Genomic DNA, 26,638 nt, shown 5'->3' on the forward strand with positions numbered 1-26,638 from the left:
CAGGTGTGTTTTAATTGCCTCCTTAATGCAGCTATAAGAGCTCTCGGTCTTTCCATCACCTTTGGAAACTTTTATTGCTGTTTATCAACACGAGGACCAAAGTTGTGCCAACGAAAGTCAAAGGAGCCATTATGAGACTAAGAAACAATAATAAAACTGTTAGAGACATCAGCCAAACCTTATGCCTACCAAAATCAACTGTTTGGAACATCATTAAGAAGAAAAAGAGCACTGGTGAGCTTACTAATCACAAAAGGACTGGCAGGCGAAGGAAGACCTCCACAGCTGATGGCAGAAGAATTCTCTCTATAATAAAGAAAAATCTCCAAACACCTGTCCGACAGATCAGAAACACTCTTTAGGAGTCAGGTGTGGATTTGTCACTGATTTCATGAACAGAAATACAGAGGCTACACTGCAAGATGCAAGCCACTGGTTGCCACAAAAATAGGATGGCCAGGTTACAGTTTGCCAAGAAGTGCTTAAAAGAGCAACCACAGTTCTGGAAAAAGGTCTTGTGGACAGATGAGACGAAGATTAACTTATATCTACCTTCAGGTAAAAGATACAGGAGCCTGAAGACTGAAACAACCAGGTTCAGGAATAGCTACTTCCCCACAGCCATCAGGCTATTAAACCTGGCTCGTACAAAACTCTGATTATTAATAACCCATTATCTGTTATTTGCACTTTATCAGTTTATTTATTCATGTGTGTATATATTTATATAATGGTATATGGACACACTGATCTGTTTTGTAGTAAATGCCTACTATGTTCTGTGTGCTGAAGCAAAGCAAGAATGTCATTGTCCTATCAGGAACACATGGCAATAAACTCACTTGAACTTGAACTTGATATCAGAGTGATAGCAAGAGCAAAGTATGGAGGAGAGAAGGAACTGCCTAAGATCCAAAGCATACCACCGCACCTGTGAAACACGGTGGTGGGGGTGTTATGGCCTGGGCATATATGGCTACTGAAGGTACTGGCTCACTAATCTGTATTGATGATACAACTGCTGATGGTAATAGCATAATGAATTGTGAAGTGTATAGACACACCCTATCTGCTCAAGTTCAAACAAATGCCTAAAAACTTATTGGCCAGCAGTTCATTCTACAGCAAGACAATGATCCCAAACATACTGCTAAAGCAACAAATGAGTTCTTCAAAGCTAAAAAATTGTCAATTCTTGAGCGGCCAAGTCAATCACCCGATCTGAACCCAATTGAGCAATCCTTTTATATGCTGAAGAGAAAACAGAGGGGGACTCCCAAAACAAGCATAAGGTAAATATGGCTGCAATGCAGACCTGTCAGAGCATCACCAGAGAAGACACCCAGCAACCAGTGATGTCCATGAATCGCAATCTTCAAGCAGTCATTGCATGCAAAGGATATGCAACAAAATACTAAACATGACTACTTTCTTTTACATGACATTGCTGTGTCCCAAACATTATGCTGCCCTGAAATAGGGAGACTATGTATATACACAGCTGTAATTTCTACATGGTGAAACCAAAATGTATAAAAACAGCCTTTATTAAAATCTGACAATGTGCACTTTAACCACGTGTGATTTTTTTCTATTACAAATCTCAAATTGTGGAGTACAGAGGCAAATTAATAAATGAAGGGTCTTTGTCTCAAACATTATGGAGGGCACTGTATGTTGTCCTAACATTGAAACTAACTGGTGTTTGGTTTTGCTTTGACCACTGTTTTCTCTAACCACAATACTGAAGCTGCTGGTTTCTATACTCTCCCTGCTCAAGCAGTCCCATGTCAGGTACGAACATAATTGCAGGTAACTGTACTGTTATAATCTAATAAGCTTTATTAATCATACTGGTCCTTGAAAGTCCCTTTGATATCCAGAATGAAGAGGCGGCTTGTATTTTGGTGTGGATTTGGTTTGCCCAGAGTAGACTTGGAATGGTCCATGCTGGCATGTTTTTAAATAACTATACCCTGATTGAAGTGAATAATAATGCCTGGGTGTCGAATAAATTAAGAGCACCAAAAGCATTGATCCATCCTGCTTCCAAATTTTTCAGATTTAAGAGCAAAAAAACCCCATTTATAATAGACTAGTTATACTTCCAGACTGCCAAAAAGCTTGGTAACTAGTGAATGCTGTTGAAGTTTAATTCTTGGTATTACGTGTGGCAGCTAGTTTATGCACATCCCAGCTCCACATAATGACATGTGACAAATGACTAGATGGCATTCGTGGAAATCACCCTATTGGAGAAATTTCCTGCTTTCCTTGGGTACCAGAATTCTTTATAATTTCTACATGAGGACAGTTATAGTTGCACATTATTTCGTAAAATAAGTTCTTCTCATACAGCACAGAAGTTTGCATAAAAACAACTGTCAATAAAGTTGGAATTTCCATAAGAGATTTTCTATTGGTGACATATTACTAGGGTCTTGTGATTGCACTTAATGATTTTTCTTTATTCTTTATTTTGTTCCATTTTGTTAACTTAAAATAGATGAGACAATTGACCCAAATAGCGTGGGGAATAAATTTTGCAAGCAGTTTTGTCATAGTGTATTGTTGAAAGAAAAGTTTAATGTGTCTGAAAGGTACAATTAAAACTTGTAACTTTAGGAGCAGAGGTTGAGATCAGATTACATGGTAGCAGCAAACATTTCTATTCCCTGCTTGTTTTGAGAATGTTTTGATATATTTGCACACACACATTAGTTTCACTTGTGGGAGCAGTCCCATAACACAACTTGTCAGGAATTGGCAATATATTGGTGAAGTGGAAATGTGCGGGGGTGGGGGGGGGTTCTATTCCAAGATTTCGATTGAAATTTGAGAATGTTTGTTCTCTCACTGGGCAGCTGAAATGGAAAACTAATTCAATTTTGGCAACGGCATTGCTCACGTGTACATATTCACTGTATAAAAAGGAGTGATGTAAGATTCTTTTAGCAAAATATGCCTGTATCCTTTAGTGAAATGAAATGTCTGGAAAGTGATGTAATGAATGACTTTGTTTTAATATGGTCAAAATTAGAGTTCCAGGTACAGATTTTATTTTTTCCATGTACCCTCTACTTTAAGCAATTGCTTGCTGAAGAAATTATGAAGTATAGCAATCTGTCTACCCGTGCCAGACTTTATTTGTTCTTAGCATGGTCTATATGTTGTTAATATTGATTTTGCTGTACTTTTCTGATTTTATCTTGCTGTGAAATCCTGCATTCTCTTTTTTTAACACTTATTTACGTGCTTTGTTTATTTTCCAGCATGCATTATAAATGTAATGCATGGAAGAATAGCTGATGCCATTTAACCCTTCCTTGGCCTAACATCAAATGTACCAATTTCATAATGACATTGTATCAGTACTCCATTCAAAGATTAGGATGTAGACCAAATGATTGATGCATGTATAAGATTACAAATGAAATTTCTTCCAACTCGTTTTTGTCTTGTGGACACCGATGAATCATGTATCTCATAGCTTTGTATAGTCTGGCATCATTAGGATATTTTCTTCAAATAGCCGGACATCATGTGAGATAAACTATTTTGCACCAGACATCTGAACTGGACCTGAACCCATTCCTGTCCATATTAACATGTTCACCTTGGGATATAGAAAGTTGGTGCAAAATTATACCTATTGTTGCCTTGTGTAAATGTGTATCAAAGATCAAGTGAAACGATTGCTGCTGATGGAAAATTAAAGCTGACACTTTCTTATTTATTGTTGCATCCAGGTTCATATAATTAAAACGCTGCACCAATAGGGGTTGGGTTATTGCCTTTGGATTTTTTTTTAGGAGAATTTAGCCCCTATTATCAAATCTGGTACATTTCAGATTTAAGTTTATTATTATTGTCATGTGTACTGAGAAACAATGAACATCTTTGTACTGCAGGAAGTATTTTGATTGGCTATTCGTTCATAATGATCAGGAGCCAAGTTGGGAATTAACCAGTTGTGACAGAAAAGTTTACATTCAAATAACTGATCAAATTAGTTAATTTTATAGAGTTGGTGTTCACCAAATGTGATTATTTAGAGTTTGGTTTCATATGTATTTTTTACCCAATTAAAAAATTATGGAGCAATAATAAAAAAATTTGAGCACTTGCAATTTCAACACTTTTTAAACTATTTTGATATAGCTGGGGAGATTGTTTTCAATTCTTGCATTGGATAAGTATTCTGTTGCAATTTAGTGTTTCTCAAAATCAGTTTTTAAATTATTGCAAATTACACACAAAACAGAATGTATTGTATGTTTTCTTCAGGTCCAATAGCATCTAGAGAGAGAAGTAGATAACTTAACATTTCAGATAAATGATCTTGCTGTAACAAGCAAAGTCTTGGAGATCTACAAATAGCTAATATAGCCATGGGGGAAATCGGGACATAGGTACTGGTAGGAGGATAGAGAAGATATCAATGGATGATGCTGTAAGGCAATAGGGAGTAGTATTTCTATGTAAAGAATATAAAGATTGACTCAGAGGAGCCGAAAATGGCAACAGCAAAATATGTACAAGCAAAATGCTGATGCTGAAAATCTAAAGATACAGTGCTCTCCATAATGTTTGGGACAAAGGCCCATCATTTATTTATTTGCCTCTGTACTCCACAATTTGAGATTTGTAATAGAAAAAAATCACATGTGGTTAAAGTGCACACTGTCAGATTTTAAGGAAGGCCATTTTTATACATTTTGGATTCACCATGTAGAAATTCCAGCTGTGTTTATACATAGTTCCCCCCATTAGGCTTAGGCTTACCAAAATCAACTGCTTGGAACATCATTAAGAAGATAGCGAGCATTGGTGAGCTTAGTAATTTCAAAGAGACTGGCAGGCCAAGGAAGACCTCCACAGCTGATAACAGAAGAATTCTTTCTATTATAAAGAAAAATCCCCAAACACCTGTCTGACAGATCAGAAACACTCTTCAGGAGTCAGGTGCAGATTTGTCAATGACTTCATGAACAGAAATACAGAGGCTACAAGATGCAAACCACTGGTTAGCCGCAAAAATAGGATGGCCAGGTTACAGTTTGTCAAGAAGTACTTAAAAGAGCAACCACAGTTCTGGAAAAAGGTCTTGTGGACAGATGAGACAAAGATTAACTTAGAACAAAGTATGGAGAAGAGCAGGAACTGCCCAAGATCCAAAGCATACCACCTCATCTGTGAAAAACAGTGGTGGGGGTGTTATGGCCTGGGCATGTATGGCTGCTGAAGGTACTGGCTCACTTATCTTAATTGAAGATACAACTGCTGATGGTAATAGCATAATGAATTTTGAAGTGTATAGACACATCCTATTTGCTCAAGTTCAAACAAATGCCTCAAAACTCATTGGTCGGCGGTTCATTCTACAGCAAGACATTGATCCCAAACATAGTGCTAAAGCAACAAAGGAGTTTTTCAAAGCTAAAAAATAGTCAATTCTTAATCACTCGACCTGAACCGAATTGAGCATGACATTTATATGCTAAAGAGAAAACTGAAGGGGACTAGCCCCCAAAACAAGCATAAGCTAAAGATGGCTGCCATAACGGCCTGGCAGAGCATCACCAGAGAAGACACCCAGCAATTGGTGATGTCCATGAATCACAGACTTCAAGCAGTCATTGCATGCAAAGGATATGCAACAAAATACCATACATGACTACTTTCATTTTCATGACATTGCTGTGTCCTAAACATTGTGCTGCCCTGAAATGGGGGGACTATGTATAAACACAGCTGTAATTTCTACATGGTGAAACCAAAATGTATGAAAATAGCCTTTATTAAAATCTGACAATGTGCACTTTAACCACATGTGATTTTTTTTCTATTACAAATCTCAAATTGTGGAGTACAGAGATATATAAATATATTATGGGCCTTTGTCCCAAACATTACGGAAGGCACTGTATATGAGAAAATAAAATGTTTGTGTGACCTGCTCATAGCTTCATAACAAAAATACTGTCCCCATTGAACTTTGATGACTATTTTCGGATCTAATTTTGAGATGCTAAATATTTGAGTATACAAACCTAAGTAGTTTTGGCCTGCTTGAACCACATAGAGAAACTGAAAGTTTGCATGCCAAGTTTCTGTGAGAGAGCAACTATGATTTAATGGAGACCCAAGGAGCAGCCGTTGCTGGAATTTTGAATCTGACCGACCAGCACTTTATTTTATAACTAATTTAAACAGACATTTCTCCCAACAGAAAAAAAAAAGTTTAGTAAGATACTAAGGAATTGCCTGAGACAGTATTAAAGTGGCTGTTTACAATGACCAATTATTATTTTAGATACTTCTGGTGGAATGGAATAAACCTTCCTTGTTAAGGGCTTGTCCCACTTACGCGACTTTTTCGGCATCTGCCGGCACCTGTCATAGGTCGCCGAAAATGTTCAACATGTTGAAAATTCAGCGGTGACCAGAAAGACTCTACGACGCTTTGGAGACCCCTCATGACCATAGGAGACCTCTCATGACCATACAGGCGACCCCTGGCAACATGATGTGGGTGACCTCTCACGACCATAGGAGACCTCTCACGACCATACAGCTTGTATGATCGTGAGAGTTCTCCAAAGAGTCATTAGCATCTTTCTGGTCGCCGCTGAATTTTTAACATGTTGAAAAGGTCTCGTAAGTGGGGCAGGCCCTTTAATCTACTTCTGACTGGAATTCAGAGGCAAAACATAATTACACTGGCGTGGTGTCACCCGGCATTATTTCAGCACTATGACTACACATTTGACCTTTGGATTTGACGGAGACTCTAACATCTAATATTGTTCGGGAAACTGCAAAGGAAAAAATGTAAACTTGTCTGAAATGTACAGTGGCTCACAAAGCAGGCATTGAAGCATTGGATCGAGCGTTGCAAGCTGTGGGGGAGGAGGTGTTATTTTAATTCCAGCTGGAGATTTTTGTTAAAGACAGTATGATTAACTCCAAGGTACTAAAACAGATGAATTGAAAGTCTGCATTAAAACATGTATCTTGGAAAGAGTTAAACTGTTACACTTGAAAACCAAATGCGAGCTGGTTTGCTTCCAATTTATTAAAGTTAAGAAATGGGAAATTAAACATGAAGATTTGGCGGGGGATGATTTTGAAAAATTTGGCCCAAATTGTTACCTCAGTTCATGATGTGATACAAACTCTTTCCCCAAACGTTTTATCACTGGGTGTGTGATAAAGCATTGTATGTGGTACCAAAAGATAACACTACAGACCATAAATTAAATCCTTTTAAACCTTCTTGGACAACCTGTATAACCTGTACAACTTGTATTTATTGACAGTGTCACAGTCATTAAGGCTGTGCATTTTACTGTTGAAGTATTAAATACTTTGTCACTACCTGGTGAAGCATCACATAATGTTAGACTAAAACAAACTCCAGCCATGCTAGTCTGGAACCTGGACCCACACCTTCAAGGTGAAAGATTATTGGTTTAAAAATTACTCCCATGTATAATCATTTCAGGTCAGGTTGTGGAAAATGTCTTTATCCTTTGGATACTAGTTAGGATGGCATGGTGGTGCAGCAGTGGAGTTGCTGCCTTACAGTGCCAGAGACCCGGATTCGACCCTGACTACGGGAGCTTGTTTGTACGTTCTCCCCGTGACCTGCATAGGTTTTTCCCTGGGAGCTCTGGTTTCCTTCAACACTGCAAAGACGCACAAGTTTATAGGTTGAAATTGTAAAAATTGTCCCTAGTGTTAATGAGTGGGAATTGTTGGTCGGTGCAGACTCAGTGGGCCGGAGGGCCTGTTTCGGCGCTGTATCTCTTAACTAAACTAAATTAGTTATCTGATCTCATCTATCTTTTCAACTCAAGATTTTAGTTCCCTGTTTTGATTAGTTATGCTATGAACATTAACAAGAAAGAGAATCATTAAATGCTGTTGGCCTTAATTTTGAAATGCTGTGCTTTTCCCTTGGTCAACTCCAAAGTGAGAGATTAACATAACCTGCATTTTTTAAAAATAGTAATAAATGCAGTTTTGCTTGCGTATTTATTTTCAGTATTTTAATTAATTTTAGTTGTAATTTTAACCCCCTAAATTATGAAATAATTATATTTAAGTTAGATTTAATTTAATTTTGCAAGGAATGTTATAAAACCTGAGAGCATGGAAATTAATGTGAATATCATGAATGCCTGGCTTAGGACAGTTAGACTGAAGGGCCCGTTTCCGTGCTGTATGACTAATACCTGAGCAGATCCTGCTTTGGCAGCAAGTCTGAAATGAAAATAAAATGCTTGAAATTTGCAGGTAGGGAATTATCTGTGGAGTAAATGGAGCATAATATTTCAGGTCTCAAATACCTTGACAAGAGCTTTTTGTGAAATTGTTTTTGATTGCTCCAGAATCTGAAAAAAATGGGAGGAGTGATTATGATCTAAAATGGTTCAACTCTGTATTGCATTATTGATGGATGAGGTGCTGTTGTTTGAGCCTTGCAGCACTTCAAAGCAATTAGGTTATGGAGATGAACGGAAAGAGCCCAGAGTGCCGTGGGAAGGAGAATTAAAATGGAAACTGAATGAAACTTTGGCAGTGCTCTCCCAGTTTGAAAGGTGCATTCTTTATTTATTAATGCATTCACCAATCTCTATTTGGCTCTCCAGTTTAGAAGAGTACAGAATATGGAGCTGTGAGATCTGCACGTTAATGTGAACTGTCACCCCGTTTCACTCCCGCAATTGATGCTTGGCATGAATAGTTGTGGAATTGTTTTTATTTCAGATATCTAAGATGTAGCAAGCAGAGAGAGAGAAGGGGAACCAGTTGGTGTGTATTGGAACTTCCAAACGCAATTAAATTGCCAAAAACTATGTGTAAGAGCTCATGAAATTGGAGTATGTTAATGTGGAGTGAAAATTGGGCATCACACAGAAAATAGTTGAAATAAATGAGTCTTTCACAGGTTAGAAGAATGTGGAATACGTAAGGGATTAATTCTTAATCTTCACTTATTTACTGTTTAGATTATTAACATGGAGGTAAAATGTAAAGTCTAAATTTGCAGATAATGTGAAAATAAGTGGAAAGGCATGCTATAAAGATATAGTGATTCTAGCACAAAATCCAATGTGCTGGAGGAACTCAGCAGGCCAAGCAGCATCTGTGGAGTGAATGGATAAGTGGGTTGGGACCCTTCAGTTTGTTTTGCTTAAGATTCCATCATCTACAGTTCCTTTTCTCGAATTGTGACTGGATAGATTGAATGTGTGTGAAAACTTGGGAAGTGAAGTTTAATGTGAGAACGTGTGAGGTCCTGCACTTCAGTGAGAGGAATCTAAAGGCAAAATATGACTTAAATGGAAAGAAATTAAATTGGTGAAGTACATAGGAGTCTAGGTGTTATTGTGCATTAATCATAAAACATAGTTAAGCTAGTAAAAAAAGTAAGTATTCCTGGAATTTCCTTAAAATTTCCTTTTCACTAAATATACATAATCTCTATGCATTCTCCATAATCTTATCAACCAGAGCTATCTCGCCCCCCTTTTGCCCTTCTGATTTCCGCCTTGGGAATCCTCCTCAATCCAAAATGTTCCAGAGAAGCACTTGGTCCCAGTTGCCCACACCCGCCTGGTGCCTCCTTTTTCTTGACCATGTTAAACTGAGTTCTTTTGTCAGTCTAATTCAAGAAAACTTGATTCAAACCATTGCTGCTAAAATCAATTCTTTATTCTGACAGCGCTGGATAATTCTTTAAACCTTCCAACACAGAGCTTAAAAACTCTGGGGCAAGTCGAAAGAACTACTGACTTTGGTATAAATGTAACACATTATATAGGTAATAGACAATTATGATACAAAAGGAGTGGCAAACTATTAACCAATCATTATGGTTTACCATACATTTAACTTATTTGCATTAACCAATCAACTAAATCCTTTCCATTGATTGATGTATAGTCACATGCTTTTCTCTTTTCCAGCCCCTTTACAACCTTCTCTCCTCTGTGGTTTTCTTTAACTTTCTTGCTCAAAATCATTTTATTTCAATGAAGTAAAACCACAGAAATATACAGACCACCTCTCAGAATATAATATAAACATCATACACATCATACAGCAATCACACACTACATACACACAAAACATATATTTTCACTTTTGGAAAAGAAAGTTATTTCTAAAACTTCAGATTTAAACAAGGTCTAATACTCACAATCCTAATTAAACACAATACACGTCACAAATAAGTTCCTTACTTCATAGTTAAAATACAGTTATGGATTACAAAGATTAAATATGTTTTGCCCCATTCTTACAAAATGGCAAAGACTTAAGTTAATTCTAATCACACAATTCCCAACTCCAAGCACACAAAGGCCATTAATTGTCACACTTGATTGCTTCTTCCCAAGCTCAGGTCTAATTTCATTCTGTATTATAACCTCCCCCTTGCTCATCTCTGGAGGAAAGGAATGTAAGGCCTCTTTACAGCTTCTTACTAATAGCATTCCACACAGCAATTTGAAGATTACTATATGCAGACCCCACACGTTTAGGTTAGATCAAAACAGAGTTACTTTCTCAGTCTTCTATAAATATAAGAAATCACCCTTATACAAAGGTCACACAACCATCACCTATGCCTTATCTCTTATCCCAACATAAATACATTTAAACAGCACAAACCAAATCACAGACTAATATCTAGCCTTGGTGCCTACGACCCAATATAGACAACCATAAATCCCCTTCATGACACAAATGTGTCACAAACAAAGAACAAATGGTGCCCATGTCCTGGGAAGACACCCCATTAACAGCCAACACTCTAAACACCAACCTAAACCAAATACAACTTCTGACAGAGTTTTAGCTGCTTTAAAGCAAACAAAGCTATTCCTATTTACATCAACATCTCCATGTTATAATAAGCCATCTGTTCCCCTATGTGGGTACACAAAATTGCTGGAGAAACTCAGCGGGTGCAGCAGCATCTATGGAGCGAAGGAAATAGGCGACGTTTTGGGCCGAAACCCTTCTTCAGATTTGTTCCCCTATGTGTGTGTGTGTGTTCTTTATTTCTTTGTGGAGACATGTATTTCTGAAAGCCCCAACTCCAAGCCCTTCTCTTGCAAATTAACGTAAATTCCTCACACAAAAATTATCATTTGAGCACTTTTATTGTATAATATTTCCTCCACCAGATCCTCATTCTCTCTTGTCACAAGGTTCCTTACTCCAATTTACCTTGCCTTTCATTCTAACAAGAATATGCATGCCTTGAACACTCATTATCACACTTTTAAAAGTATCCCACTTTCCAGACATTCCTTTGCCTGCATAGCAGCGGGGTCAATCAACATTTGCAAGTTCTTGTCCAAACCAATCAAGGTTATTTCTGCCCCAGTTTAGAACTTGAACTTGTTAACCAGCCCTGTTCTTATCCATAACTATTTCACAGCGAATAGAACAGTGATCGCTTGTCCCAAAAGGTTTTCCCACTGACACTTCAGTCATTTGCCCTGCCCACCTCACTAAGAGTAGTTCAAGCTTTGCCCTCTCCCATGTTAGGCCATCTACATATTGCCTGCAGTCGTCCAATTCAGTTTGAAGAAGGGTCTCGACCTGAAATGTCACCCATTCCTCCTATCAAGAGATGCTGCCTGTCCCGCCGATTTACTCCAGCATTTTGTGTTTACAGTGTGAACCAGCATCTGCAGTTCCTTCCTACACATTCCTTTTTTGATTGGCCACTTGTCTTGATTTAGTATTACTTTCTGAATTCAAACATTTGCATTAGATTTTGACAACTCCAATAATTGCAGGCAGTCAGTATCTTTCCCATAACTAATTTATGAATTTGAATTACATTTTAAATTGGTAAATCAAAAATGGAATATTGTTTAAATTCAGGCAACTTAAATCAATAGTGATTCGTTTTTAGTTTTCATCTCAGGTTTAAATTCAGGCAACTTAAATCAATAGTGATAAGTTTTTTAGTTTTCATCTCAGCTGATGAAGCAAAGTGTAAAAGATCATAATATACAATAAAGCTAAGATATTGGCAACATTGAACAGATCTGTGGAGAAAGATAATATTTCAAGTAGATTATCACTTATCAGTCAAAATTATTAACTGTTTTCTTCTTTACATGCTGAGTATAACTATCACATCTTAAATGATTTCCAGAATATGAAACTTTTGCGTTCCTGTGTATTATAGAATAAATAGTTAATGTTTTGGCGTGAAGTTAGGCAAGTGTAGCAATTTAAAGGTTAACGAGAGAAGATTAGATACATTAGGACATCTTGTGTGATGGCATTATACCATGGATGGTTCTCTTTTACACATCTTAAACTCAATTTCTAGAGTTTAATGGGGAAAAATACTGCTTTGTGGCACCTGTTTTTTTTTTTTCCAAGCCTTTGATACGTGTTTGGCATACAAGTAGTTTTGGAAGATTTTGTAAAGCTCTATTTCAAGTACTTTTCTTACAATTTCCAATACATAATTCTAAATCATCTTTGTGGCGTCACAAGCAGTAAATGATGATCAGGCAAATGTGGCTGCTTAAATGCATTCTAATAACTATTGACCAGTTTTTGTTTTTTTAAATGACCATGATGTTGGTATGGTCTCAGAGCAAGTGTATTAAATATAATCTTGGGTCCCAATATTTATTTGTTAAAGCTTTATAAATGCAAGTCATTCGCTCCACATAGCTTCACTTCTCTGAAACCATGTCCATGACTTAATGCTTAAAATAAGTTTTTTTTTTTTACATTGATTGTAAACCTGATTGCTTCTGCCCCAATAACTTACTTGAAATAATAAAGCTGAATAAATAAACTGCGGGAAGGTGGACATTCACATTGGGTCAAATTGAAGAAGCCAGAAATTTGAGTTGAAATTGAATGGGTAACTGCATTGAATGAATGGTTAACAATCTTGCTGGCTGGACCAGAATATCAGGAGGATAATGTGCATTAAAATTTGATTTGTGCATCTTGAGTATTTGATATTCTTTTCCACATTCCACCTTCACCAACATTGCATGTCAGCCAGTGGTAATTAGAGCTACTGGAGTATGTCCTCTGACAAACATGGAATCCAGCATTAAGGCCACTCTCAATAGTTCTTAAATACAATCAGGCATGGCCTCGTCAGTTTATCCTTGGGTTGTGGAACTTGTATTAGTATCACCACATCTACCCATAATGTCTGCATAGGCACCTTTCTCTCTCTCTATCTATACTCTCTCCTTCTGTCCCTCTCCCACTGCTCTTTATTGACCCAGTGACTTTTTTTTGCTTTCTCGTTCAGCAGAACCTTGGTACTGTTGTATGGGGGGAGATGGCAAGAGGCAGCGATGAATTGTGACATTTTAATCATTGCCATGTTCCACGGTTTGTGAGGCTTTTTTTTCTGCTACATTGGTGTGAATTTTTGCTTTTTCAATACCCACTTTAGTAATATCAGAAAATTTCACCATAGCTAGGTCATTCTCTAAGACCAATGTTACTATTCATGTGAATGTTTCCAGTGTAAAATATTTCTATACGAATACTTGAACGAGAATTTGAATTTAAACATAATTTAAACATTTCTGTCTGGAAAAAACGACATATTTGTGTTAAAGTAGTATTTTGGCTTTAAAGAATGACCCAACTCTGGTAATGGGAAAATCGCCTTTTTTTTAAGATTGAAAACATAATACCAATGCTCTTGTCCCATCCTATTTAGCCAAAAGGGAGAGAGTCACAGCCACAAAACCAGAGATTAATGATTTTTGCTCTTTTTTATCTTTTTTAATCATGAAAGAAAATTGCAACAAATGTACCTGTACTGGTAAGTGCTCTTGAGGTGATTAAGATGCAGCTTTGTTGTGTACCTTATTGTTAAGAATCAGGTAAGTGCCTATTTTTCTAGATTTAATCAGTTTTTGTTTGTAATCAGGACATTCAAAAACTGCTTGAGCAACGAGACCCTACACTTTAACAATGGCTTGTGTGCATGTAGCTGTGGGTGCACTAGTTTTGAGCAAATCAATCATGATTAACATAGTACTTGAGAATTGCACAACTTCTGCTTCAGGGTAAATTTTATTTATGCTTTGAACAGAACTCAGATTCTGTTTGTATATTAGCAAAAATAATCAGGTAAGGTATGAAGATATTTTCATTATTATGTTTTGCATTGCATCCCATGAGTAACCTTCCTAAATTGCATGCTGTTATGCTCCTGCTGATTTGATTAAAATTCCTATGTATAATTATTTAGTTTCCTTCCCTGTTGTTGCTTGTGGTGTTTGCTCTTCCACTTGATTCACTCTTAATTTTTCTGTCAGATTAACTTGAACTCTATATTGTGTGGAGACGGGGGAGTGGGATTGTGCATGAAAGGTCCCGAGCCCGACTTGGGCAAGCTTAAATGTCCCAACATGACATGTTAGTAAATTACATCGAGTGAAGCAATGCATTTGAATTCTGATTGATTCCTCATTCAGTTAGTTAAAATATAATGAAATGGTTTATCCATGATTATACAGATACCTTAAAATTGTTTCTGGCTAATGTAGTTAGCTGGAAAACTCTAGTTTCATTACAAATGTTCTTGAATTTTTAGTAATATTCAGCCATCCTCAGTGGATTTGATAGTTTAGTGTCACATTTAATGCAAGTCCGTGCCAAAGCGACAGAAAGGAAATTGCACAAATTCTCTGATTCCTACTTAGAAGTAAGCAAAACATGGTAGAATTGAATTATGTAATACACCATGCAACAAAATGCTTCCGCCTCATTTCTTCTTTCCAGTGGCTCTTTTCCTCTGTGGCCCCATTGCCTTCATCTTGCCTCTTCTTTAACCCCCACGTTTTCTTCAGCCTTGCATCGGCTGTCCTTCTGCCCACCCATGTTCCTGGCCACTCACTCTGAAACTTTGTCATCTTACAACTTGTATGTTTAACTGAAATTCTGTGCAGTGTACTTGAAGAATCTTTATATTAAATTTGAAGTGAGCATTTAGTATAAAGGTGGCGAACTTGGGAAGTTCATCTTGGTGGGAGGGTGGAGTTGGGAATGGATGTTTCCATACATTAAATCAGACAATTGGGTAAGTCACTAGCTTATTTGTTCACTGCTGCAGAGTACCTCAATAGTCTCCGAGTATAGCAATACACTCCCAATACAAATTATATGATATGGATTTATATCCATTTGTGAATTTGGTTAGACAGTAGATGAAATTAGAGGTGAATTACTGAATAAAATCATCAGTATTTTCAAACCTGGGCAAGAAAAGGAATGGGCATATGTTCTAGAGTTTGTAGCAATTTCTTGTCATGATTGCATAGGGCAGTGTGAGTGAAGGTTAAGGAACTACCAGTTATAGCCTCAAGTGTTTAGCCAATCTTGTCTTATTTATGCACAAGTTGATTGAGGTGGACCCTGTTTTACACCAATACCAATTGAACAAATTCTAACCAATTGTTCTAACCTTAAGTTGTTTTGTGGTTTGATTAAAACAGTACAATTTCACTCTCAATGCCTATAGTTCATCAAGAAGGTATTTTTATAAATATGATTTCATTTTTAAGTATGAGTGTCCAGTGGAAGGGCGTACTTTGACCCATTATGTCGTGTTTGTTTTGTGTTCCTTGAAAGCAAAAATCTTTCTAATGTAATATCACAGATATAACAAGTTGTTATAATGTGTTTTGGTTTGGTTCATTTTAAAAATTGGTTGCTCGTTTTTTCCCTTCCAGTAGGCATGCCACCTTGTATCAATTAGATCTGCACAAAGGATGGTTCATTCTCACCATCCTACTGTTGAACTAAATTCACTGGATGACAAATGATCTCTACAATAAAATACTTTGATGTAACTTGAATGAATATATTATTGTAAAGATTGAGTAAACACTACAATTTAACAAACATTCTCCAAGGAACTAGGCAAAAGTTTCATTTAATTTTCATTGAATTTTTTGTTACAAGTTAAAAGTTGGGTAGCTGTTCTGCCTTCTGTACCAAGCCAGTGTTTCTGTTCACCCTATCATTACTCATATGTGATCCTAATTATTCTCGAGTCTAAACCCATAGTGACTGATAGTTCTGGATTATTGTTCAAATATAGTGGGTTAATGGAAAATTCATCTGGGACCATGAGACGTGTCCAAGGTTATTTTTTTCATTTTTTTTCTCTTGTTTTCTTCGAGACCTTTAGTGCAAATTTTAGTCCACCCCACTTCATAACACCACTTAAACTATTGGTAGTGTAATGGTTGGGCATGACAATATGTTGCAAACTGTTGGTAAGTCTTTATTCCTGTCTTCACTCAACATGACACCACTGTGTAGGACATGCTAGGTTATTTTCTCAAGTTTCCCACCAGTATTGGGTACACATTCTTACTATTGCTCATGCCATCTAGTTTAGCTCAGAGTAAAGACAAAACCATTAAACATCTGAGCATTGCATTTGCCAACTTGGCTGTTGGAAGTTGAAGGTGTTAGACAATTTTTAATTTGGCGCTTATGCCACATCAGTCTAAAATTGTTGAATATTAACACTGTCACATTCAGAAGTGTCACAACACGATATTTGCAGCTGAAGTTGATCTGTATTATTTATTGCCCAAATGTTTTACAATATGGGGTCATATTTTGTGGACTAAGGGCAGAAATAATTTGTTTAAAAATCCCTAAGATTTATGATTCATGTTCGTGAGTTGATGTTAATTGATTATATTTAAACATTTTCTTCCTGTGTTGTCTAGGGGGTGTCTGGAGCCTTTGCACATGCAGCGTGTTTTGTTACACTGGCTCACTGTTTAAAACTAATTTATGTCTTGGAAGCACATGCCTTTTGTCGTTTAAGATTAATACTTACATTCTGCTTTTGCTCAATTTATTAATATGTATTCTAATGGTTTGTGCTGCTCACTTAAAATTGAGGAAGCACAAAAATTTACAAGATCGTGCTGTGTAACAGGACCATTTCATGCACATAAGAGTTATAATGCTTGAATTTTTCTTTTTAACTTTCAAGCATGACAAAAAATGAATTAGGCAGTTTATCGAATTGGTTGCTCTGTTTCATTGCTGCCAAATGTATTTCAAATGCACGTGTGGATCTTCTTTTCTTCTAAGTATTCTTTCACTCAGGAGTATTAGCCACACATTAAGGGAACAAAGTATTTGCTGGAACCATGGTTTCCATTCTCAGGTTCTCCCCACTACTCTCCAACACAAAACCCCAACTGCAAACCAGCCAGGTTTGTAAAAATCTATCATTTGTATGTGCAGCATTTTAATACTTCAGTGGGTATATACACACACAAACAAAATATAACCAATAATAGATTTGATAATCATCAAAATCTATATGCAAGTGCTACAATTGTTTTTAATCAAAATATTTACTTTGGTAAAACATTGGCTACTTCCTAGCATAATACAGTATTTTATAATAAAGTTAGCTTAAAGGCATCAGAGAGCATGTGATACAAAATTTCACCTGGGCTAGTTATAGATTAGAGTCCCTGCATCTTAGAGAGAATGGTAGTGATGCAGAGAGGTAAAGCAATGTAACATGTAATAAAATACCTTTCTAATGATAAGTTTCAGAATGATAACGTCTCTATTAAGTGTTATCTATTGCAGGTTTTGATGCATAAAATTGAAGAGGAGTGCAGACTTTCAGGGTGATTTGGCAGGATTGCTGGATAAACCCAATAGTAATTCTTGCACTAACACTAAAGGTTCAGTATCTTGTGTGTAGCATAAACTCCAGGCGAGCCGATAGATTTATGTGGTCCATGTTTATTTGAAGTTATGTATTGTAACATTCTCCAATAATTTTAAACAAAGTCAAACAGACTTTTCCCATATGCATCGACTCCCTTATAACCGATTGCAGACCTTTCATATTAAGAATTCATGCTTTTGTACACAGAAAAATTCCTTCTTATAAATGTGACAAAACTCTAGATTACCATTCCACAGTGCCCAAATGCTTTTTTTGTGCAATTAATAAAAAAGCTAATACTTTAAAGATGTGGAAAACGTGGAAAGAGGCCCTTCAGTCCACCCTATCTACACCAACCAACGATCGCCCATACACTCGTTCTACGTCATCCCACTTTTGCATCCTACCCACTAGGGGCAATTTATAGAAGTCAATTAACTTACAAACCTGCAGCTCTTTGGAACGTGGGAAGAATACTAGAGCACCCAGTGAAAACACACATTCACAGTGAAAACGTGCAAACTCCGTACAGAGAGCACCCGTAGTCAGGATCGAACCACATCTCTGGAGCTCTAATGTGCCTCTGTGAATTATAATAACTTTTCACCTCATTGCATAAATGTAGCATTAGGATTTAGATAATTTTCATTTCATCTGTGTAGACAATGAATGAAAGGGTAAAAGAAAAATCCTTTAATTACAAATTAAATATATTGCCCAAAGTAACAGTTTTTATCAACATGTTGATTGTGATTAAAATGGAGGATTCAGATTAAACTTTAATTTCATCCATCCAAACGATTTTTTCAGAAATCAAATAAACATTATGAATATTTTAAATAACTATATCCACTCAGACGATTCCTTCAATCATCCATTCAATATCTTTTTAAAGACATTGAATTCCTAAATGTTCTGTGAGCAAAAATGCAAATAGTAACTTGATGACATGCATTTGCAATGAATAAGCATTCACTTTTCCATTATCAATGCCTCTTTTCCATAATCAATGCTGAATAACTACTGCCTCCTGATCCTGTCAGAGATCTGTTAATGTTGTTTATTTTTCTAGCTTTGTGAATATTATATTCTTTAGCTGCATTTAGGGTCTTTACTTAGGACTCCATTTTGAAATTGCTTGTGCTATTTTCTAAATTTCTAGGTCTTTGTAAAGCTAGCAAACTAATATCTTGAATGCAATTGTGCAAACTGATTTCGTTGCAAGTCTGAAGTTTTAATTTTCTGTTCATGAATCTGCATTGTAAAATATCAACTTATGTTAACGAGCCGACAAAGAATAAGATAATGCAGACCATTGAAGCCCTGGTTACTGCAAGGATATTACCAGTGTGATTCTGCCACCTATGACCATGAAGATGCCGACTGCTTTTCTATTGAAGATTTCTATTGACGCATTTCTGTTACAGCGGTTTGGGCTATAATCCTTATTTGGTAATTGTATAATTTTCTTGAATTCAATCCCCTCTATGCAGAAAGTATGGTAACTCACTGTTAAATGTGCTTTCCTTAAACAAGGATGTGAACAATGCAAATCAAGTTTGGTGTGCAGTCTGTTTGATAAGTTAATGTACAGAATTGTATTTTAACTGTTGTTAACTGACACGTACTTAGTATAAATAATATTTCAATTAGTATTCCAGAAAAGGCATGCAACAGTGTTCCCTTGGTTCTCTCTAGCTCAACTGCACAATATACCAACTCATGGTGAAGACTAATATTCTAATTGTGAGCATTGAGTTCCGTAAACAACATTTTTTCAACTTAAAAACCATATTTTGTTTAGCAGATTTTTGCTTTATTTGAATCCATATTTCATGCATTGTAGCGATAAACAGCAAAGCACCGATAAAGTTGTTTCAAAGAAATGGACCCAGAAATTTACTGCTGCACTTCTTTCCCACTCCGTCCAACAAACAACAAATATGCTAGTAACAAGTTAAGAATCTCAATTTTTTTTTATGGAGGCAATTTCATCTCAACAGGAGAGACATAATAAATTACAATTCATGAAGATAGACGCAGTAAGCTGGAGTAACTCAGCGGGGCAGGCAGCATCTTTGGAGAGAAGGAATGGGCGACGTTTCGGGACCCTTCAGACTAATTCATGATGTAGCTGGGCTGTTTCTACGAAGCAATAATTCAGAATTTGCACTCAGTCGCACAGTGGCACTTGAAAAGTGGTTTGCACACTGATCAGTTGCTCTGGTGCGAACTTTACTGTTGCCTGCTGCTGCGGGGATTACTAGTGCCCATAATTATTAATGTTAGTTACAATGAAGAACTCTTACACTGCAAATCCACAAACTTAATTTATAATTTTATAAAACTTAAAACATAATGAGTTCTAAGTAATGGGATCTATATAAAATAAAAACTTTTTTTTGGAATAATTATTTGTATCTTAGTGCTAAGTAGATGCTGAACAATAACTGTAGTTAAACAATTTATTACAATCTCCAAGGGACCTAAAATGTAAAGAATAACTTTTACTGGATATTTCACCACATTTCCTAATGAGCAGGATACCATTACAGTCTAGAGTCTATGCTGACTCACAGACCAATCCTGTTCCTGTAATCTAGTCTCCCTACTTTGGCATCCACTCTCCTCCCCCTATAGATTCTACCGCTCACTTTCTACTAATCTGCATATGTTAGGGATGTGGGAGGAAGCCCACGTTACTGAGGGGGAAAAACAATGTTACATGGAAAATTGAAAATACCACACAGTTAGCCCTGGAGGTCAGGATTGAACTTGGTCCATTTTTATTGGGAACCTGCAGCTTTAGAAGCTACGTCAGTATGTCACTAGGAAGTTGGACAATTAATTGTAAATTCACAACAGGTCTAGTGACGTAATGGTTTAGGGCTGCAAACAAAATGGGTTGTAAAGGAATGCTAAATCATGGGGCAATGTTATGATATGAACATTAAACTGTGCACACAGGCAAATGTAGTCACTGTCTGCTTTGTGGAATAATAGTAGAAAGGATAGTTTAACTTGCATTATTCCCGAAGTCCAGGCCATAGCTGCAGAATTGGCTGGATATCCATTTGTTTGTGGCTTGTGTTAATTACCCTTCAATTCAAAAATAAAGTTGCACACAGTGCGGAAACTGCAAGATCAAGAGCACGTCCATAACCTGGATAAATGACATTAGCTATAGTCCATCTTTTAAACAGTAATACTTATCGTAAAGTACACTAGCACTGAAATAGGTCCTCCAACCCACTGAATCGAAACTGACCAACAAGCGACCATTTACACTACTTCCATTTTATTCTAACATTCCTGTCAACTCCCCCCAGATTCTGCCACTCGTGTATGCACTAGGAGCAATTTACAGTGGTAAACTAAGAACCTCTACGTCCTTGGGATGTGGGGAGAGAGCTGGAGTTATGAGATAGCAGTTTTCCAAATTGTGCCCCTGTGTATTGATATAAATCTGGAAAGAAATGGGGTAGATTTGCAGAAAGTAAATGGGAATCATTTGAAAGGCTCTTTACATTATTATGTGCAATCCTTAATTTTTAAAGTTTTATGTTTTTTTTTGTAAGAGCGGTTGTCAGTAAGCTTTCTGAAAGTTTAAGTTTAGTTTATTATAATTGTCACCTGCACCGAGGTACAGTGCAAAGCTTTTGTTTGTGAGCAATCCAGTCATAGAAAAGACTATACATGATTACAATTAAGCTGTCCACAGTGCACATATAAAGGATTAAGGGTAGACACAAAATGCTGGGATAGGCAGCATCTCTGGAAAGAAGGAATGGGTGAGGTTTCGGGTCGAGTCTCTTCTTCAGACTGAGGATTTAGGGTACATGGTACAGTGCAAGATAAGATCGATTAACAATATTTCAGTCTCCAATAAGGTAGATAAACGCTGGGAAGAAACTGTCCCTGAATGTGGAGGAATGCGTTTTCAAATTTCTGTACCACTTGCCTGATGGGAGAGAGGAGAAGAGGGTGACCGGGGGTTTTTGTTTAAGAGGAGCGGCATAATTTTTGCTGTGACTTGTCACATGTAAATTGCAGGATGTTTCTTCCTCACCACAAATTGCTGGGATATTTGTGTACTGAACGACAGTGTATTTGTGTACTGAAGGATTGTTCTCATTTTCCCAGCAAATTTTGGCTCATCTGATTGAATACTATAATTAGAGATCCAGGAGTTTACAAAAAAAGATGTAACCTCGGAATGATTCCCTGAACACTTGCTGTACAAGATTATTTGCATCTTTGAGTGGTACATTGAATGAATTAATTGTGAGTCATGTACACATATTATCATTCAGTCTGCCTGCATGTCCTTTAACTCCTCAACCATTTTTATTTCTAGATCTGACTCTTTGGATGTGCTTCAAATTAACCTTCCATACTCTTTATGCAGAATAAAGCTCATCCAAAAGTGTTGTCAAAATAGACACAATGTTGGAGCAACTCAGAGGGTTAGGCAGCATCTCTGAGAAAAAGGATGGGTGATGTTTGGGTCGGAACCCTTCTTCAGACCCAAAACGTCACCCACCCTTGTCCTCCAGAAATGCTGAACCGTTGAGTTACTCCAGCACTTTGTGTCTATCTTTGGTATCAGCCAGCATCTGCAGTTGCTTTCTGCACACTGTTGTCAACATGACACCTTACACCAAGTCTCCCCCATCCTTCTGCCTCGATGCTTGGGTAACTGACCTGCATCAGCTCCTGATGACAACTTAAATTTCAAAATTCTCATCTTTGTTTTCCAGTTGTTTTGTGGCTGTGCTGCTCCTCATCTCCATACCTCCTCATACTCTATTGTGATATTTTTTTTAAATCACTGCCAGTTATGTTTTTAGCTTGGAAGACCACAAGCTTTTGAATTTCATCCCTAAATTTCCTACCTTTTTCTTTAAACTGCATCATAAAACCTGCCTATTATCTGACAATCTCCTCGTGTGGCAAAATGTCAAATTTTGTTTGAAATCATTCATGTGAACTAATTTGAAAGTTTCACAATATTAACATTTGTTTTGTAAATACAAGTTATTAGATCATTGGTACAGATGTTCTTGACTTCAGTGTGTTACTGGGATAATATCAAAAATGTATCCTCGAGTTTAAGTGAGAAAAGAGCTAACCTAAATTTCAACGATCACAAATATATTTTATCTGATATCTTTTCATCAAAGCAGTTGAACCTTTTCTGAAGTAGTTGTTTAAGAGCATATGACAATTATCTGTCTAGATTGATAGAGTGAAAGCATAGATACCTAGTGTCATTGAAAAACAAACATTGAGTGAAAGACATACTTGGATGAGAAGAAGCCACATATACATTCCTAAATATTGCCAAAAAATGAATTGTGGCAAGGAAATAACTGCTTGAAATGGACCTGAATCCTGCTGTCTGTAAAGCAGAAGCTGTTCCTGTTCTCACTAGTATCTTATGCTGTCCTCATTTGCTAAACAACACTTGTTTCTTCACTGTTCCCACCTAACAAGTGGTATTTCTTTTTTACAGCATTTTGATCGTGGAGATGTTGTGGTGATGGTAAACTTAGTGGTAATTTTATTTCAGACTGAATTACTTTCCCTCTTTGTCATCAGTGCACCAATATGAAAGGCTTATTTTCCTTCTCTGTTTAGCGTTCATTCTGCTGCTTGATATTCATCACCTTTTTTCTTAGTAAAATTATTTAAATGCATCTGTCCTGAGTGTTAATTGTTGTTCATTAGGGATTAAGTGGTGCGAAGCGACTGTTATTTGTGCAATTTAAAAAAAAAAATCAAATCTATTCAATATTAACGTGTAGTATTGTCCAAGAGTTGATTTTACCCATTTGCTGGGTACTTGCACAAGCTACTGCAAATAAATATTTAAATCTAAAAAGTCACTACTATTACTAACAATTGTAAAATATTCTTAATCTGTACAGCAACCTAATCTGAGTCCCTGCATAATGCACCCAAGTAAATTATACAAATCAAGACTTCAATAAACACACTTTTAGTATTTGACTTGTACAGATTAAGTGTGAGCCCAATCAGTATGCTATTTTGTGGTTGGCTCAATGAATCATTTAAAAAAAAAAATCAGTGTGAGTGGTTATTTTAGAAAATCCTGATTTTTATTTCAAATTACACCATTTTGCCGTGCAGAAACTAATCTGCAATTCCCCAAATGTGTTGATCATTAAAGGTAAGTAGTCTGTTCCATCACACTCAGCGGACAGCTGCTGAATGTGTCCTTCCGATTTAGATATGTGGTAGTAAAGTGCTAGGCTGTCCCATTTGCTTTGTTTGGCTGGTTGAGTGGTAAAACTTTTTGATTCTTGAACATAGTTCAAATAGTACAGTTGAAAGTTGAATTTTCTTTGCATAAGTCCTTTTCACAGCTTAGACATCTGCATTGACATGTTTGGTCTAAACCTGAAAGTGATGGCTAAATGCCTGTGTTGCAAAGTTGATCAATTGTCTGTTGTGGCTTAAATACAATTATAAATGTATTATCAGAATTTTATTTTTTAGGCAACTAGGACTGAAGCATTGCATTTTTTAAGGCTTGTTTGGCCTTAAAAATCTTAATACCGGAAGAGCAAATTACTTTCTAAATCCAACTTTTTAAAAAAGTAAATAGAGTACAGGTGCTGTTTGTTGAATCTGTAGTAGCTGAGTGCAGCATTTATGTATTTGCAACCAAAATGTGCTTTCAAACTACTTAATTGGACTCTAGTGTTTATATATAGCAAACATGCTGCTTAATTTCTTGTAAATGTTCATGGATGAGTTATTGGATTTTCCTAAACTTTTTTTAAAATCTTAGAATATGTTTAATCATTTTCACTTCAAGAGTATTTTTTTCATTTTCCTATTCATACCTGTTCCAACCCCATTTAAAAACTAAAGATAAAACTTCAATGTGGCGTAAATGAAAAAATATATCCCTCGGGTTTAATAAAATTCTTGGCATGCGTCAGCTAAATTTAATTTTTATCATCATTTGGTTGTAAGAAGTCTGTATGAAGATCCTTCAGCAGTTTAATAATTAGATAACAGCACATTTGCAGCTGTCGTTTTAAGCATGCCCAGTGATATGAACAAATTCTTCCCATTCTTTGATTTGAATAAAATGTTGATTAGTGTGCAGACTTTCACCTGTGTGTTACCTAATCTTCATTGATCTAGAAAACCTACAATCAGTGTTATTAAAGCTAAGCTGTGAGAATGGCTTCTGTTCGGTTCACTGTAGCTTTCTTGGCCTCTGCACTCCAAGGCAAGATTTATACCCACCAGTCCCTCTTGAGCACGTAATCATAGCTTAATGTGGCTACACCTGTTACAACTTTATTGTTTTCCTATTTTAGGAAGGACGGATCCCATTCCTATTATTGTCAAGTATGATGTCATGGGTATGGGTCGGATGGAAATGGAGGTAAGAATGCTGCAGTTGTAATCATCACAAACTTTCAGTTAATTATTTTTTTTTAAATGATTGTAATTGATTGAAATGTAATTGATTGCGACAATAAATTTTATTCTAAATTATGTGTTGGTAACCTTGCAACAGATTGTCTCCAATGTTGAAATAAACTGCAAAACTCCTATGGAAATAGTAAAGGAAAGTCTTCATTAAAAGCGCTGGGCTTGAAAGTTCTGGGGGTCGGGTTGGGGGGGGGGGGGCCGCCACGGGTACCATGTAATCCTGTGCTACCTGCCCCATAGTCGGATAGTCGGCGACTAAACCGTCTCCCCCACCTGGTTTGCCAGGTGAGGAGGGGGCTGTGGACCCTCAGCAGGACCAAAAACAAGACCTGTCAAAGGGTGGATGAGCCATTAGAGAGCCAACGGCCATCCACACTTCCGTAGAAGTTGCGATCACTGTCGTACATAGCATTAATTGTAAGGCACCGTGCCTGTTGATATTTTTAACGATGATAATAATGACGATTGAAAGAAAACATGCTTATTGCAGGAATCATTCCACATGACAGTTTGCATTTGCGGAAGGAATGTTTAAATTAAACTTTAAACATTAAAATAGAAATGTCAGCGCGACCCCTTTGTAACATCTCTTTCAGTGGAACATCCAGAAATGCATGCTGGTCTTCTTATTTCTAACATTGATTATTTGTTTATCAGGTTTCCTTTATCCGCAGCTCTTTGCTGACCATTTTAATGAGAGGTTTCTCAAGCAATTTAATGTACAAATCTTAATCTATCGGGGAAATGTACCAGAGTTTATTTGATCATAAGAAAGCAGGACAACATAAATAACCAATCAAAAATTTGTGTTTTGTATCTTAAGATGCTTACTACTTATATTCCAGACTAGGCAACAAAAGGAACCTTGTGTTAGATAAAACACAGCCCTCTCTTTGCTCTTTAAGAAGTTTCAGATCTTTATTCCCTCACTCACTGATGACAGCAATAATATTTGAAACCACTCCCTGACCACCAGATCGTGTTACTTTGGGTTATTACGTTGAAGTTATAGATATTCACAGTTACATTTTCTTTCCAATATATCCATTCAGATTTAAGCTATTAAACTGTCCTCCAAGACTAGTTGTAATTGTCATCTTGTCATTTTAAAATGTATTCTAAAATATCAAAGGAGCCCAAGTGCGTTTATATTTGTAGATCCTCGTTGATTTTTGCTATGATTATCAAATCTCAAAGGAGATAGGGTATGCAAATTATATTAGAGATATTAGGTCCAAGTTTTGGTAGGTTTAAATTGGTTTGTTTTAAGAATGTTTTTTTGTCTTCATTTTGTCATTTATGAGGCAATTCATATGGCATGGGACAAGACCTGAACAATGTTCAGTCATGAACTGAAAGGTGGCAAATAACATATGTGCCTTAGAGCCAGGCAATGCTCATTTTCAAAAGAAGACA

At 36.7% G+C, this 26,638-nt stretch overlaps 1 protein-coding gene across 1 annotated transcript in view; it reads left to right on the plus strand.

Annotated features, from left to right (window-relative positions):
- The window catches only part of LOC129710387 (G patch domain-containing protein 8-like), a 150,258-nt gene that overhangs the window by 43,298 nt on the left and 80,322 nt on the right, over positions 1–26,638 (plus strand). Inside the window, 1 exon segment of the mRNA XM_055657351.1 lies at positions 25,105–25,172. Coding sequence (XP_055513326.1) covers positions 25,105–25,172 — 68 coding nt within the window.

The sequence above is a fragment of the Leucoraja erinacea genome, chromosome 27 (assembly GCF_028641065.1).
Source record: "Leucoraja erinacea ecotype New England chromosome 27, Leri_hhj_1, whole genome shotgun sequence".
In the NCBI taxonomy this organism is placed as follows: Eukaryota; Metazoa; Chordata; class Chondrichthyes; order Rajiformes; family Rajidae; genus Leucoraja; species Leucoraja erinaceus.